The sequence below is a fragment of the Fukomys damarensis genome, unplaced genomic scaffold, assembly GCF_012274545.1.
Source record: "Fukomys damarensis isolate Sample0158 unplaced genomic scaffold, DMR_v1.0_HiC HiC_scaffold_24, whole genome shotgun sequence".
NCBI lineage: Eukaryota > Metazoa > Chordata > Mammalia > Rodentia > Bathyergidae > Fukomys > Fukomys damarensis.
Window position 1 is genome coordinate 2,847,269 of NW_022900936.1, and position 17,890 is coordinate 2,865,158.

Below are 17,890 nucleotides of genomic sequence, written 5' to 3' on the forward strand. Positions count from 1 at the left end.
GGGGGGGAGACAGGAGAAACGGGGAGCAGGGGAGAGCTGGCAGGCGGGAGGGAGGGAGGAGCGTGGCTCACGGCTGAATACAGGGGCGGAAGCCACGGCCTGGCCTGTGAGCACATGGATTTCACTACAGCAACAACAATAACACGTCTTCCGTCCCTTACCTGCAACTCCAATCTCCAAAATGAAGGCTTGCTATCAAGACTCACCTGCGGGAGGTCCTGGTCCAGAGTACCAAGAGCCTAAGCCCGAGTCCACTGCGGACATACTGCAGCATCACTGCCCTGTGCGGTGTGTTCCACGGGTGGGCAAGGAACACAGAGATCCACAGGCACAGGTCTGACCGGACCTGGAGCCAGTCCAGCCACTCAGGTGGACCCGACAGTGTGATACAGGCTGAGGTCACACAGGGTCTGCTGACGGAGCCCCGGGGTCACCAAATGCCCCTGACCAGAGCAACCAGCAAGCAACAGAGCCAAGCAACAATAACAGCAACTTAAGGCAAAATAAAGCCCACACTTCAATAGCCGCGGAGTTGCTGTATTTCCACAGAGAACTGAGGGCAATGTCACCACACTGGGCTCTGAAATGTCCTCTATGCCCTCCAGCCTACATCCTTGACTCAGGTCCTGATGAGCTCTGATTCCAGCTGGACCCTCAGACCCCAGAAGCACTGGCCTCCAGATAGTAGCATCCTGGTTAGACCCCTACAGGGACTCGATCCTAGCACAGAAAATATCATTTCTATGTATTATTAAAAGGCACTGAGCAATAGCTTCCAAGGCTTATAAATTCACAAATATGTTGAAAAGGCATCAAACAAGCATAGAGAGTCTGAATGGGATTTCAGTTCCAGTTAACAATATTATTTATGAAAAATAAATTGACGAAATGTGGCAAGCTATAAATATCAGTCTGTGTGCTGGGCATCAGCGACTGTTTCATTATTTTCTGCCTTTCTCTGTTTATCTGAAATCTACTCGTTCAACAACAAACATATCCCTCCCTGAGTGCATTTGTTCCAGACAAACAAGAGGAACTATAAAGAGATGATGTCCCTATTGATAAGATCGCATAGTTAAAATTAAAAATGTAAGGTCAGGGGTCTGTAGATAAGAAAAAAACAGAATAGAGGCCTCATTATGTCATCTAGCTAATCCTCACTAGGAGAAGTGAAAAGCAAAGTTTACTAGAGAGATTCCCCTCGTGAGCAAGTCAAAGGCAGGGATAGAGAAAGAGAGAAAAAAAAACAGATTTAAAAAGGCACCAAATGGCCTTGGGACTTGCACCAAGAGTCCAGGAAGAGTTGGGCAACTGAACATCTTAGCAAGACCCAGTCTCAAAAAATAAATAAATACAAAAGTCTGGGGATGTAACTCAGTGCACAGCTGGGGGGGTCACTCCCTAGTATTACAAAAATCAACCAATTAATTAATTAAAATAAAACAAAGCCAAGCACAAAATCTGCACACAGCGGGGTTCACTTAGTCCTTGCATGACTTAGGGTTCTGGATGGGGACAATTCCGTGACTCGTGTGTCAAGACCCTGGACAAATCCCTCCACCTTTCTCTTGTCCCTCCTCATCTCTGCTTTCTGCTTACCTGATGAACTCTGGTGGAAAAATTAATTCTTATGATTTTTGAGGATGTTAGTAAAATACAATGCTACCATTGAAGATAATCTGTCCAGAACTTTAGGGACAGAATCAGTTTCCTCATGAAATAATTATTTAAGAAGACAGATGCAAAACTTTAAAAAAAAAATTCAACCACAGTAATAGAAACATAGTAGGAAACTCTGCTTTCACCATTCTTGGAGTGCGGACCGGAAGAGCTACCCGTGTTCGTGTGTCAGGAAACCATCTCCAGCAGCCGTCTTCAGAAACTTCACCTTGCAAAAGGGAAACTACAGACTCTCAAACAACTCCCCTCTCTCTCTCCCCCAGACCCTGCATCCTCGGGGGTCACCCAGGCCGCAGCAGGCAGCAGCGTGTCCGAGCAACGCCCCACGCAGTGTCTGGACTGCATTCTCCGCGTCCATGCACCTGGGCAGGGAAATCTGGGTTGTTTCCGCCTTTTTGCTTTTGTGAATAAACCTGCTATGAACATGGGTGTGCAAATATCTCCTTAATAATTCATGCTAGGAATTACTCCCCCGTTGACTTGCACAGGGTGATTCAGCACTCCTAATCAAAGCCTGGCCAGCTGGAACAAACAGGAAGCGGGTTGAGTGTAACAAACAGGAAGTGGGTTGAGTGTAAAATTCTTTTTCCTCTAATTTGTACAAGAGAAGAAACCTGGGGCTGCGGCATCAGGCAGCACTGCTACTCCCTCAGGAGACGCCGCATCCGCTCCGAAGGCCGGCGCTGAGAAGGACTAGGAATGGTGTGTGCTCGTGGAAACCAGGAGGAGCCGGAAAGCCCACGACTCACATCCGCTCCCTCCTCAGCAACAAGAGCGCGGAGTTTCCCCAAACTGAGACCAGCTGTCATCTTTGGCCCTGGCTGCTTTCTTGAGAAGTTACAAAAGCTCATTTTCTCACATACTTTGAGAAGAAAACGTACGCTCTGACCTAATGGGGGGATACTGGGAGCAAGAGAGCAAGGAGAGCAAAGGAACGATTCAGAGTTTGAGAACCGTAAAACTTAGAAGAGATTTAGAGGATTTGTTCTAAAGAAGAAACGGCTAAGGCACTGGTCTGAAAAAAAACCAACTTTTCACACAGTGACATGAACAAAGTCAGGGGTGTCCATGGGCTAAACAGAGAAGCTGCTTGAATGCAGAGATGAATCAGACTGCTTGAAAGTGCTTCCGAAACGGAGCCCTGACCAGAAGGAGAACAGAAGACAGGAATTCTCAGAAACCGCGTGAGACCCAAGAGCACGGGAGCCGTAGGAAGCCATGGCAGGCGCCTGAAGCCACAGGAAGTCACCGCACCATGCTGGGAGCCTGAGTTCCAGTCAGCCAGGGCAGCTTCTGCGAGGGCCTGGGCTTGCTGTCAGCCGCCTCTGCCTCCCACGCACCAAGAGAAGCAGGGTCCTCCCCGCTCCTAGAAGGACACCAGTCCTGCGGGACTGGGCATCACCCGTAGCTTCCTTCGTTTTGAAAGGCTGAGATCGGCCGGCAGGAATGAAGTGGAGCCAGGCGCGCAGCAGCGCACGAGTACGACAGGCGGGTGGGAAACCAAAGCAAGAAAATCGGGAAAGAAGGCAGGAGACCGGAAGGCACCGCCCCTGAGAGAACCCCCAGGACTTCCCTCCCCCCGTGGGAGGGTGTGACCGCATTGCCTTCCTCTCTCCTCACACCGGCGGGCAACCAGTGCATCACCGACCGCCTTCTCTCTGCCCCGTGTCTGTCTCCTCACCACGCGCACCACGGTGCATGTGCTCCCTGCTCCCCTGCACAATCGTCCATGGCCTCGAGCGGAGCCGAGAGCTGGCCGTGCTCAGCACAAACGCTCCACGCTGCGGGAAGGGAAGGGAGGTCCTTCCACTGGGAGGTCTTGGTGCCCACCTCGGTTTCTCTCTGCTGAGGACCCCTCGTGGCCAGTTCCCTCTCCACACCATCTCTTGCTGTCCCTGCACACCTGAGCCATCCCAGAGGTGGCCGCAATGGGGTTTTGTTTCATCATAATAGGGATCAAAATGACAACCAAAAAGGTACAAAGGGGAATCAGAAGCTAGTGAGACCCCAGTGCATAAAGTAGAGCGTATAAGAATAAGATTTTCAGATTCATTCTACCTGCACATAGTGTTTTGTCCTCTAAAACATTTAATCCATATTTAGCCCTTAACCATTGAGTCCAAGGCTTAAAAGAAGTCCAGTTTCCTATAAGTTAGCTTTAGAGCCCTTACATTTGAAAGTAGTGTTTTTCGAAGAATGCCAAAGTAATCTAGGAAGATAAAATGCAAAGTAAAATGCATTAAAAAATTAAAACTGCTGTGATGACTAGGATTCCTGACCCTTGGGACTGATACTACTGTTTGATATGTGTCTCCTAAAGCTTTTTGAGCCTAGAATCCATGGAACCTTTTGACTGTCTTCTCTCTCTCCATGGACTCTGCGCGGGAAAGGCTGGTCAGAGCTACGTGACCCAGTGAAGTGAGGAGAGGCACTCCCTGGGGAACAGTGTCGCTGATTTAAAGGAGAGTTTGCTTCGTGGTTCTGCCCGTCCCAGAATTTCAGAGCCCATAACCAAGCAGGCAAGCAACACTTCAGCAGAATGTGTCATTCATGTTTAAAATGTGACACCCATAATCTTCCTGGGCCTGTGGTCTGCTGACGGCTTGTGTTCAACTGTATTCTGGAGTTTCATGTGAGTATTGTGATTTACACAGGCGTCTTTCTAATTTTTTCATTATGGAATATTACAGACACACACAAAGGACAAAAAGGAGTGAAATGAATTTCCACAACCCTGTTACCCAATTCCATACCTGCCAACTCACTCTGCACTCTCGCCCTCCCAACACAATTACTGTATTAGCAAACCCTCCAAATGATAGTCTTTGTAAACAACTGAAGATTGGCTAATGTTTGCTGCTAAAGGTAAAAGAGCTATAACTGCCACCCCACCACTTACATGTGCATAAAACGTGCGCACACACTCACACACATGAGCATGTGCGAACACAACGAGCCTTTCTTAATTACTTCCTCATGGTGGCCCGGCACAGGCAGTGCATGGACAGTGCTCCTCCCGGTTTGTCACCGGGACACACTCAATGTAGGGCACGTTCCGGACACCAGGGACTGGCACAGCAGCAGGCTGTCATCTGTTAGGTCAGCTTCTCCACACCCACCTGTCAACAGAACCAGGTCAGCGGCCGGGGCAGGGGAGGAGAAACGATCCACGAATCTGTGACTCAATCACGTAGCCATCAGGGAGAGCCACGGGCACACAAAGGAAGTGGATGTGCAGCCTCCGCCTCCCTGGCCCTCACTCCTGCTGCTGAAGGACGCCAGCTCCGCCAACCTCACTCCCACAGTGGATTCGGAGTGTGTCTCGGTCCTGCTCCAGGATCCTTTGAACTGGTGATGCTCCTCCCTCAGCCTTCCAGTGGCCAAGATGACAAGGGTGCGGTGCACCTCCATGCCTGGCCTAGCTTCTAAGTGAGTTATACCGCGTATGTTCCTGTCTCACCTGTGCCCTTTTTAAACAGTCATCTCATTCCTGAAAATGGCAACTTGGAAGGCAAAGCTTTACCCACAATAAGAGCTTGAGTAACAACAGTAAGGAGGAAATTTCAAGTGAAAAGCAGTGACTCCTGCAGAAACAACCACAGAGCCTGGGCCAAGTCCCCAGCCACAATTCACGTCAGGCAGACTTTACCCTCTGGGTTCTTTCTTCTGGCACAGAAGGCGGTGCTGTGAGGGAGACGGGCGGTGCTCCAGGGGGCCCTGGCCTCACATGGGATCACCCCTTCCACTGCCCCCAGCCCTCTGAGGCACGGTCCCAAGCCCTCCTCACCAGGTCAGAAAGCCCCGACTCTTCCACACAGGAGCAACAGCCTGCTGCTCTACCCCGGTCCCTCCGTGACATGCCGGGCACCCACATGCAGAGCCGTGTGCGATGAGCCACCCCTGGGGATGCCCGGGTGCACAGACAAGGGCAATGTGGAATCCCTGGCTGGCGGTTGGCCCACAGTACCTGGAAAGAGCCCGACTTATCTCTGAGGGTGTCCACCTTGAAGGATCCCTGGGCCTATGCTGTCCTGTTACGCAGCACTGTTAATAAATGCTGCCATGTGCATCTGTCAGGAGGTCACAGCGGGAAAGCGTTGCAGGACCGCAGAGGGAGACAGCTTTTGCTCTGGGAATAACAAGCAGTGGAGAGGTGGTGTCTGTGCTTCCATCAGGACCGCAGGGGCCGGAAGTCAGCTGGGAAGGCCCAGGAAACACTGGTTTGCCAGCCACACTCTGCACTGAGAGGAGAAGAGGCAGGACACAGAGCAGCAGAAACCCAAGCTGTTCCCAGAGCATTAAGGATGATCTCAAAGGAAAATGCAGCACACAGCCATGCTGAGGGGAAAAGGAGCTCATTCAAACTTCCCTTGGTAAGTATTCATTAAGCTTCTGTTCTGTGTCTGCTGCGGTAACAACATTACCCCTGGGGTTGATAAGAAGGAATGGTTTTAAATAAACCTGAAGTGAAGACAGTATCTTTTCCCAGACAACTTCAACCATGTTTTATTCTTCGCCATTTATATAACACTGTTCCCTAAAACATGACTCATACTCCAAAACTACGATGAAATGCCGTGAATATGTCCAATATCCAGAAGGTCAAGTCCAGCCTGTATCCATATTTCGAAAAGATTTTTTTTCTGCTTCAATAAGTTGCTCCTTTTAAGAGTTTTGGCTTTTGTCAGTGGCGTGTCATTCAGCTGACAGTCTGTTGTTCTTAGGCACTTGTACAGTATGGGAAGCTGAAGTTTTTACTCAGAATAAAAGGTGCAACATCTATCTTCCAGAGAGAAGGGTTTGTACGATTTGAGTCAGTTCCTGGGGCTTGGGCCTCAGTTTCCTCAGCTGTAGAGGGCTGACAACTTCCTGCTTGTGGGGCTGCAGTGAAGTTATTTCACATAACCCATCCCACATGCCCTATACGACCGCTAGCTGTTGAATAACCAAATGTGTTACCAATATTTTGTGTAGTACGAACCTTTGCTGCTAGCATGTTCTCTGATTGGCCATCACAGCGAAGGCAAAAAAATAAGAACCTTTCGTTTCACTTTATATCATCCCAATTCTGTTTGAGTAAAGATTTTAATAAAGAGCTGTTGTTCACTGTAGTGAGACACTACAGCTGTCAGTGTAACAGTATCCCACACGTTCCTGGTGACATTTCAGGATTTGGCCCATTCACCCACGGCTTCTTCGGCACATTTCCTGTTTTAGCAGTTCTTCCCCAAGGGAACTGTGTTTGCTTTTACCCCTGACAGACAACTCAAAAGTACTTCTATGGGCTTCGAAAGCATGGTGTCCTGGCATCCTGGTTTCTGGGATAGGAGTATGTTAGAGAGAGGGAGAATGTGACTGTAACAACAGCCAGTGCTTATGTCCAGAAATGTGCACTATATTAACTCATGTAATTCTTGTGAAAATTCTCTGACACTACTGTTACTATTGTGCCACCTTTATGGTAGTAAAAATGGAGGTGCAGGAGGGCCATGTGACCCCCAGGTCACGTGACTCGGGCCCTGTTGGATCTGGGCTGTGGATGGCGATGCTGTCTGCAGGCTCCACCAAGGCAGGCAGAGCAGAAACCCGAAGCTGCGGACTGTGTGTCACTCCTAGAGCACCATTCTTGGCCTCGCCCTGCGGGTGAGCATTCCTAATCTCAGTGAAAACACTGAATCCAATTCCACAGAGAGGCCAGTAACTGTCAGAGGTGAAACTGGGACCCAAAGCCAGGCCTGTCAGGGTTCAAATCCCATCCTCAGCTTTTGGCAAAAGTAAAGGAAGTAAGAACTCACAGAGCCACAGAACAGACTCAGGTCCAGACTGAATCTGACTGGCTTAGCTACTCACCCGCCTGAGAAGGCAGCCCATTGCTGGGCAGTGAAGGAGCTGCATTTACACCCAGGTGGAGTAAGGAAAACTCTGCTCAATGTGCTGTGGGATGTGAGAACACGCCGGGGCAAGCGCTTCCTTGTGGTTGGGAACGTCACATAGTAGGGGAAGAACGGACAATCTTGACCACCCGCTTTCTCCAGGGTGGTGATAGAAAGATCCCAAAAGTGAGTGCATGGAAAAAAGCAATGAAGCCACCATCCTGGAAGCGGCACAGTGTACAGGAAAGGGTTCACACGGCTGCTCTGAGCTGCTGTCCTCGCCAAAGCCACGCACAGGAGGGAAGGGCCCGAGGCTGCTGGAGAAACGGGGACTGTGGGGAGCTCCGCCGTGGGGAGCACCCCCGCCCCTCTGGGAGCCTGCGGTCAAGCACAGATCACGTGTGACTCTTTCACACCCACACCCGGCAGAGACACGAACACCAGAGCCCACGCTTTGCGCAGAGGGTGAGCGGTGTGTCCTTTGACACTCAGTGTGGGCAGAAAACCGTCCTGTTTTACTCAAAACACAGAAAGACACCAATCGTCCTTGGACTTGAACTCAGTGATCCTAGCAGCTAAATTCTCCAGCGTGACCACTAACAGAGGGGCTCAGATAGGAAATATGGAAACAGAAAACAGCTACTGCTGGGAGGGCGGCAGTTTCTCTGGGAACAGTAAAATGCTTGCTTTTGCCATTTTCCAAATCCAGTTACCCTTGGGCTGCGTCTTTGATGTTAATGTAGCTAAACCCCCGGTGAGAGGCTCACAATTTTATCAGGAGAAGCAGAGACGGATGCTGGGCTCTCTTGCTGCCACTTCCTTAATCTGGAAGTGAATTCACCCGGCCGCCACAGAACCCAACAGGGGTGTGGTCCTCTTCCCCTCTGGTGGCATCCCACCCTCTCACACCGGCAGGGCCTCCCAAGCCCGTGGCCAAATAAACTACAGTGCTTTCAGCAGGCCATGCGGATACCCTGAGAATGAAGGTGCTTTCACCACTGCTCCAGGCAAGGAAGGACAAAGACACCAGGAAGCCCGATGTTCCCACTCGTGTTGGTTTCATAAGAAGGCAGTGGGTCACAGAGAACTCCATGGCACATGCTGTGCCCATCCCTGTGCGCCCCAGGTGTGCTGCTCTCCGCCACCCCGAGGCTGGTGAGTTCAGGTGCAGGGGTGGCCCCACCGCCCAGGAAGAGGGAGCCACGAACAGCTCCCTACCTTAGGGAACGACAGGGTTCCTACTGTTGGGCATTGGACTTTTCTTTCCAAAGATGACACAGAATGAATGAATTTGTTTATGACCTCGATACTGGAAACCTGGTGACCTCCAGAGGGAAGACGCTGCTTGATCCCAGGAAGGACACCAGGCCACTGCAGGCCTCCCCTGGAGAGAAATCAGCTCAGACCCAGGTGACACAAGCACAGGGGGTCACTGGCATCATGTCCAGAAGGGGTGGGACCCCTGGGAGTTTTGCATCCATCCTCAGAGAACAGAGGAACAACAGCAGGAAGTCAGGCAGGTAAATACCACATTGCTCCTTTTTACAGGAGGACACCAACATTTACAATGTTTATTGCCACTGAGAAAGAATACAGAGAAGATAAATACCCATTTATTTTAGCCAAGATTTCAAGAGCCTCTGGCCTAGGAATGTGCATATCCCTAAGCTTACCCACTCTGAGGGCCCCCACACCCCGCAGCCGGGCACCCCAGCAGCTCCAGAGAATAAGGGCTGTCACATGGAGCCCCATGAGGGTTGTGCCAGTAGCTGGTCAGTGTCCTTCAGGGCCCATCCTGATGGCCTGCAGCCCCCACTTTCTGAGGTCAGCTAACCCCACACTCTGCAGCAAGAAGCTGGCACAGGCAACATCCCATGCTGACTGAGTTCATTGCTTTTCTCCGCCAGGAAAAGCAGTGGCTACTGTAGCAGTGGCTACACTGGCGACAAATTCACCAGCCAGACCCACTGTGTCCAGGGGTGTCTGGATAATCCAGCAGGAGGGAACAGGTGCTGAGTACTCCAGGGGGCACAGCTGAACCGGGCCACAAGACTTACAGGGGACACAGCTTACCAGAGAGGCGGCGAATTGATTTGGGCAGAGCGTCCGCCCGCCGTGTGTGCAGCCTCTGGCCGTTTCTCCCAGCTCAGAACAAAGCTCTGCTCCTGCACGGGCCTGTGCAAGGTCGTCCCTGCACCCCGGGGCCCACTGCCTCTCCAACACGGCAGAGGGAGATCCCTGCTTCTCCTCCTGTCCACCCTGGCTCTGCCATCAGAGGAAAACAGACCCCTTCTGAAGCTGGCCTGTGTGTCTGGATTTTGATGTAACCATTAGGGCTGCCATTTGACCTCCCAAATGAAGGCCTTTTTGATGGGAGCAGGTCAGGCCCTAGGCAAGACACTGCACCTCGATTTCCACCTTCCCTCTATAGGCCCTAACCCAGCTTCAGGGTCCTACTGTCATCCGCAAGGTCACTGTAAGACTCAGCTACCTGAGTCCATCTGTCTGTCTGTCGCTCTAAATGGCTACACACAGATGAATAAAGGAACAGACTGACGGACTCCCCCAGAAGACAAAACACCTGCGCAGCTGCCAGTTTTGGGGTGCTCCTGGGGACTGAGGAAAGCTGAACACTAGTTTGTGGTGTCTGCTGTTGCAAAGCCACAGTGCATGATGGAGACCAGAGGATGCGTCCCTGTCAGCAAGACACAGATCCTCAGTCATTTAACCAGACTTACACTGGAAGGGAAATGAGCAGATTCATGCAGAAAAAGTGAGACCTTATGCTAATTAAAGACGTCTAGGAAACACAGCGTCCACGTCACGTCCTGGAGAGGACTCCGGAAAGCCTCCTGGTGGACATTTCTATTGCTCACCCAGATTTCCAGGTCTCCGTGTCTGCTTGCAGGCACATGGCCACTCAAGGCTGCCACGGCTGTGCGACCCTCCTCGGTGGATTATAGCTGCATCTCGGTTCACAATCACAATTCCTTCTACCATTCTGGTGGGACACTGAACTGGACTGAAACGGAACTGGAATTTCCCCAGAAGCTAACTGCTGAATTTGATTTGGTTTTTATCAAACTTGATTTGCAACCAGAGTCTTGGGAAGAAGAGTTCATGAGCTGAGGTGCCACTGTAATATTAACAAAGAACTCGTGTGCCCCCTCCAAGTACAACTCCTCAACCGCACGCCTCTGCCAGGGCAGATCCGAGAGCAGGAGCCGGACACCGGGTTGGAGCAGCCACCAGCTGAGGCCCCAGATATGGAGACTGCAAGGCCAGCCCTGCCCTCCGTGCCTCACCGCGGGGGGCGATGACAGTGCTTCCCCTCTGACTCTGACTCAGCCACGTGACTGCCACCAAATGAAAACGAAAATGACCCCTCAGGAGAGGAAAACAAGACTTTAAATGAGCAAACAGAGATGTACACAGGAATCTGTTCTGATTGTTGCAATCATAGTTCTCAAACTTTGCATTTTCAGTACCCAAAGTTAACAAATAATGCAAAAAAATTAATGTAAGGGCAAGAATCTGTTGTCCCCTGAAGGATGAGGGCTTTTGCATTCATTGTAAAGACAGTATTAAGACAAACTAAAAACCTCCATTATGTTCTACATTCCCGCAATGCGCTATGGGCAATATGTTTACATTTGGACTTGGGTCTTTTCAGTGCCTTTTTGATGTAAAGTAACTATATTCCCTAGCTATTCAGTAAGCTGAAAAACAAATGGGCTGTGTCTCTGGGAGGCCTGAGTTCCGATTTCTCTCTATGTACTGATAAATGTTGGCCTTAGTCAAGAATCGTGTTCCTGTGTGTGTGTGTGTGTGTGTGTGTGCATAAAGACACACAGACAAATGCAAGGGCTTGTGCACCTAAAATACAGTGTGTTCACCACAATTCTTTTCCAGAGGCAGACAACATATTGCTAAAAATGCCAGGAGCCATTCCCCATGGAGACGTAAAACAGGAAAACTGGGCATTGAGTCTCCCCTGGCCTTTCCAGGAAGACGGCACCAAGCAAGAAGTCAACTTCCACGCCATCAGCAGTGGCGAGGACACAGCTTCTCCAAAGCCCAGTTCCTGTTGCTTCATTTTTACCCACCAAACACATGCCAAGAAAGTTTTCCTACACACATATGCATTTCCATTCTGCATATATGTTCTCAAAAGAATGCCCAGTCATGGTCAGGGATGCAACTTTTAACACATCTGAGAGAACCAAAGGCGCGTGAAGCCTGGCTTGTACTTCCCACATTCTGGTTTCAGAATAGCAGCCGCACAGAGGGGGCCTCACAGACGCAATCTTGTTACTTGTCTACTTTAAAATGCAGACATGAAACCATATTTTCTCATAAAAGTGAACATGGATACTTGTACAACGAGTAACGAATTTCTTCTGTCCCTCGTGGATCCGCACAGATTGATGCACCAGAGTTCTTGTAAACTGGCAGAAAGCACTCAGACCGCCAAAGGAGGGCAGGGCAGGAGCCTCAGCGCACTCCTCCCCCCTCTACCATCGCGTGCCCGCAGCCCCCTTAACCTTGGCACAGGGCCCCGCCCCGCCCTGCCGCAGGACGCACCGCCTACCTGAGACAAGCGATACAGTGTCTTTCTCCCATGAGACGACAGTGACGTACGCCTCCACCGAGGAGGGGATAATGCACTTGAAGACCGCAACATTGCCTCTCATGGTCTTCTGGTCCTCCACACGGACTGTATAGGGCTCCCGTAAAACTGCGGGGCAGGAAGAGAGCGGTCAGCCCATGGGCACCGCACCGCTCTCCACTCTAAGGGCAAGCGTGCAGTCCAAACCCCGACCACCCCCTCAAGGTGTCGCGCGGGGAAGGAGGAAAATTGTTCCTACACATGCAATGCCTTAATGCTATAGGGCTACTCGGTTTATTTCTTCTTGAATGAGTTTTGGTACTCTGTGACTTTTAAGGCATTTTCCATTTATTTTAAATTGTTGAATTTATTGCTATATACTTGTTCTTAATATTCCCTTACTATCATTCTAACAACCGTAGAATGTCTAGAGATATTACCTCCTCCTCCTCGATATTGGGCAAGTGCCTTTTCTCTTTTTTTCTTCTTCATTCTGATAAGCAGTGCATAAGCTTTAGCAAGTATTTTCAAGGAAATAACGTCACAGATTTCCTGTACTGTTTCTGTTTTAAAATGTATTGATTTCCATTCTGAATTTTATTATTTTCTTTCTGCTGAGGTTTTAAATTTTCTCTTTCCCAGTGTAAAGGTGGAAAGTGAGAATGCTATTTGAGCCCTTTTCTCTCACTTTTAATACATATAAGCTTTTAGGGCTATAAATTTTAGGGCTATTGATTTAATGATATCTTTTCTCCTTTTGGGGGGGTATGGCTGAGGATTGATCTAAAACTTATATATTTTTTGTGTTCATTTTCTTTCAGTTCAAAAAGCTTCCTAATTTCTTTTCACTAATTTTCTTCTAACTTTTCTTCTGCCTTTTTTTTGGACACATAATAATTTAGAAGTGTGTTAGTTTCCAAATATCTGGTGATTTCCTGGAGATTTTATTGCTGGTAATTATTAATTTAACTCCATTGTGATGAAAGCACATACTTCATTTGACTTGAATTTCAGTAGTTCAACTGAAGTTTGTTTTATTACCCAGAACATGTCATATGTTACTAAATGCCCATGTACACCAGAACACGGACTATTCTTTATTTTAATGCTAATTGGGCAAAGTTAACTGACACTGTGATTCTAAGATTCTTCTTATCAATTTTCGATCTATTTCTATCATACTGAAAAAGGGGTATTGAAATGTCCAACTATAATTTTGACCTGTCTCCCACTGCAGTTTTCTCAGTTTGTATACTATGTATTTTGAAGTTCTCTTATTAGGTGCACAAATATTTAGTGCGGTCATGCCCTCCTAATTAACTGATGTCTTTTATAGTATGTCATAACCTTTTTAGCCCTAGTAATATTCTTTGGTACACAGTATACTTTGATAAGCTTCTCTATTTGCGACAATGTTTTATCACGATGTGATTCATGATAGGCTGATGTGATTCCATGAATATGGTATATCTTTCTTCATCTTTTATTTTAACCTATTTGCTGTGGGTTAGCCATGGTCTGAGTATGGTCCACAAAGGTCCATGGACTGGAAGCTCTGTGTCCCACATGGGATTTGTGACATGATGGAGCCCTTAAAAGGGAGCCTGGGGGTACCTGGCTGGGTCACTGGGGTGCTACCCTCTGAATGGGTTGATGTAGCTCTTGAAGTCCAGTTAGTTCTCAGGAGTTTGGGTTTTTATAAGAATAGGAGGCCTGGCCCTGAATCTCTCTGGCTCCTGTCTCAGCATGTGAGTCCTGCATGTAGCTGTTTTACTTTCTATTTCAGTTGTGTTGTGACTCTGCTAAGGACATTCTCAGTGGAGAGTGAACAGAAGAAGCTTCCAAAAATGCGAGCTAAACAAAAGTCTTTTTGAAAAATGAGGTATACAGCCCCAGGCATTTTGGTAGAGCAATAGAAAACTAATACCCTACTGTGTCTTCATTTTTAAAAGTTATTTATTTTAAGCAGTATTGAATCCAATCTGGCAATCTCTGCCTTGTAATTTAGATGGATTGAGCATTTACAATGTAACATAAGTATCAGACATCCTTGGGTCTAGTTCTATCATTTCACTATATCTGGGTAGGGGGATAACTTGTCAGAATTCTTGCTGAAAATGGGCATTGAGATGACACAGACACAGAAGGGGAAAGTGAGGCCATGTTTAGTAGATCTTGGAGGAGCAGAATTAAAGTTAAGTCAAAGAGAGAGAGAATCTTCATTAGGCATCCCCATATTAAACCCCTAACCTGCTATACAAATCTGTATGCAGATCATTTTTTATCTACCAGAAATGCAAGCCAGTAAAACAGGGCAATTACAGGGCTGACTTCATCATTTCCAGCTTCCATCACTGTCTTTCATGCCTAGGCCTGGGTCTGACTCTTGTCCCTTGGTGCACTGTGTCCTTTTGGATTTTTTTCTTTGTTTGGCTTTGGTTGGTTCAGATAAAAGGCTCCTGCTCCTCCATCTGGCCGCAGTAAGAAGCCCCAGTCACATGACGCCCACCACCATTTACTAAGGAGGAAGCGCTACCTGCACACATCATTCTGCCCCAGCTTGTGGGGCAGATCGCTGCTTGGCACCTACAGCATGGGCAGGGGCTTCCTCGGTCATGCGGCCCATCGGGACCCCAGCCTTTGGGACCCAAAGGGCAAGGAAGGATTTAGATGAGAACTAGGACACATGATTAATAAGATCAAACCCTCCATCTGTTGCTGGCACCCAGATCTAGGTCAAAATTAGCAAACATTGATGAGAAGAGGGATTCTTTGTCTCCTAAAAGAGAGGTCATGATGCACTGCATTGCTCCAGGACGGCCCTCTCCCCACCTAGCAGAACCATGGGGAAGAGCTGATCCCCGGGAGGGAACCCCATGAGCAGGGGCTCACTCAGCTCAAACCTGCACTGAACTGTCAGCATCAGCATGTGCACCCCGCCTGCCCTCCTCAAGGGCCGCTCCGTTCTGCCCTGGTGTCCACATCTACGCACTCAGGGGAGCCAGGATTTCAAGTACTTTATAAGTAATGTGAGAGATGACTGTGAGGCTATGAGTGCAGCCTAGTGGCAGATCACGTGTTCAGCATGCACTGGCCCTGGGCTTAATCCGCAGAACCAAATACCACATACATGCATACGAGATTATTGTAACCATAATGTGTCCAGAATAGGAAGCAAAATTAGGTAAGAAAAAAAATTTCACTTGGGCAATAGGAATGCCCCTCTTACATGATCACACCAACACAGCAGCGGGTGTGTGTGTGTGTGTGTGTGTGTGTGTGTGTGTGGTGTGCACTCATGCTAGGCTCATACACCACAGGGCCTCAGCACGTACACAGCAGTGGCACAACCGTGTCAAGGGGTGGTGATATTGATACCAGTCATGCTGATGCAGCCCCCATCCCTCACACCAAAACTATCAGTCCTATGACAAACACAGAAAACAGTGGTTAATGCAGGAAGAAGCACTGGATTCCTTTATCTGACAAGAAACCCTAGACAGAGATAATGGATTAATACATACAGGAAGAGCTGTTTGAAATTTCAGGTTTCTCTGGAGTGGTGCTTTGTAAACCATAAATACGTTCTTATAACACATCATTAAAACGTTCAGTCTGCCAAGTCAAAAGCAGTCACTGCATCTCTCTGTCAGGATTAGAGGCCTCTACGCACATTCCATTTGCTTTATTTTAATGATGTAATACATTACACTTTCGTATCTCTTGATTCCAGCCCCTTTTGGGTGCCTGCCTTTCACACACGCTCTTGTGCGTGTTGAGGAGTTCACGAGCACGTCACGGACATCGACTCCAGTGGGGAAGGCGGCCAGCTGGAGAAACGAGTCACAGCCCATGTCTGCTCGCCTCTCTCAGGAGACCACTGACACGGACTCGGGAGCATCTCAGATTCTGCCCGTGCCGCGATCTCTTTCCCTGCCCTCGGCAGCAGCCGTGGCCCTCATTCCAGAGCTCCCAGCTCGCGGGTGTCTAAGGCAACAAAGTCACACTCTCTCCGCCCTGTATTGTCAGCCCGCCCACGTATTCCAAGCGAGGCTTAAAAAACTTCAAATGCTGTTTGCTCACAGAAGCCCAGCTGTGAACTCGCTGCAAAGGGCCCCGCCACATCTCTAGAAGTACACAATATGGCCTGTGCACAAGGCCTTTGATGTCTGTGTATCTCAGGCTGCCTTTCTGCACTGACTTGTAGCAATGGTGATTTTTAAAAGTCACAATATGTTGTTAAAAGGAACATATTTCGGCGATATGTGATACAGTCAAAAATAGCCTTTTTATTTTGCCAGGATATTGGACTGGTTTTATTTCCATTACACATTTGTGCTGTTTTGGTTCCAGCTCAAACACCTTTTATTCTCCTTCTGTCCCCCCGAGGCCATGGTCAGAGAAGGCAGGGAGCAGGGAGCGGGGCGGGGAGCTGGAAATGTGGAGGCAAATAACCTGCGAGCAGACCCTAGAGCACTGAGTCCACATATCCATTAAAGAAAACAGAATGAGGATGCAGTTCAAAACTGTCCACTGGATCATCAGTAAGACTCGAAAGGCTTAGTTCCAACACCACAAGACACTTGGAACCCAGCACAGGGACGCTGACACCAAGCAGAGCATCAGCTGTGTCAAGGCGCTGGCCGGGGGGTTTTCCTCGGTCCTTGCCCAGCAGGGCACCTTACTGTCATCTCTCCCCCATTCCCTCCATCCCAGAAAGACACAGAGGGAAGCACTCACCAGCCTTGATGTGGACATCCTGACTTCTAATTTTCCCTGAAGGATTTTCCGCTGTGCAATAGTAAGTATTATCATGGATTAAGGTGCTGAAGCTGGAGGGGGGGAAGGGGAAGATCTGGAGAGTGCCGTTGGGGTGGACGTGGCGGATCCCGGGGACATCGTAGATCTCCTCGCCCGTCGCTAGGTACCATCTGAGAGTCACAGGAGGGATTCCTGCAGCCGGGCAGGGCACCAGCGTCCCCGAGGTACTCGCGAACACTACCTCTTGCAGAGATGCATTGACAAAGTAGAGGCTGGAGTGTGGTTCTTCACTGAAAACTGCAGGAAGAAAACACAAGAGGCGGTGAGGGAAACTGTCTCTGCAGGTGCCATCACGTCTGCTTGGCCTGGGTAGGGGGCATCCTGGGAAATACCCAGGGGGCACCCCCACCATGAACAGATTCCAAGTTGCTCCAAATACTACGGAAGGAGAGGCTGGGGTATGTTCCTTTGCATCTTCACTTCTTATAATAACTTTAGCCACACGTCTCATACCTTGTTCTGCCCCCTGGAACTGACCACGACTGGACTTTGGGTGCTGTATTTCAGATCCACTGACTTTCCCTCTTCCACACTAGCACACACATTGCATGGAAGTGCAATATGATGGCCACACACTTTCCCGACTTCCAGAGGACTCTGCTAGAAAGAGGCTACGGGAAACCAATGAACATGGCCGGGTGCTAGGTCCCAGCGCTCTGGTTACAGGTGCACTCAGACTTGAGCTTGAATGAAATTAACCACACTTTTTTTAAATACTAAAAATGAAGATCATATTCTAAAAGAACAGTTGGTTGTCAGAAAATGGAATGTCAATCAACAACACAGATTTCGTTGGAAATTCGTAAAAACACAAAGAGAACTTTCACCGTGCATCATCACTCAATCATTCCAGCCCACAGTTTCTGGTTATCTTTACATTTTTCTAATGTCTGCAATAATATATGCC

General features: G+C 48.9%; 1 protein-coding gene across 1 annotated transcript in view; it reads right to left on the reverse strand.

Annotated features, from left to right (window-relative positions):
• The window catches only part of Dscam (DS cell adhesion molecule), a gene marked incomplete at its 5' end in the record, with an annotated part of 531,581 nt that overhangs the window by 424,195 nt on the left and 89,496 nt on the right, over window positions 1-17,890 (reverse strand). Inside the window, 2 exons of the mRNA XM_010636598.2 lie at window positions 12,145-12,291; window positions 16,903-17,220. Of these exons, the coding sequence (XP_010634900.1) occupies window positions 12,145-12,291; window positions 16,903-17,220 (465 nt within the window). The remainder of the gene's footprint in view (window positions 1-12,144; window positions 12,292-16,902; window positions 17,221-17,890) is intronic.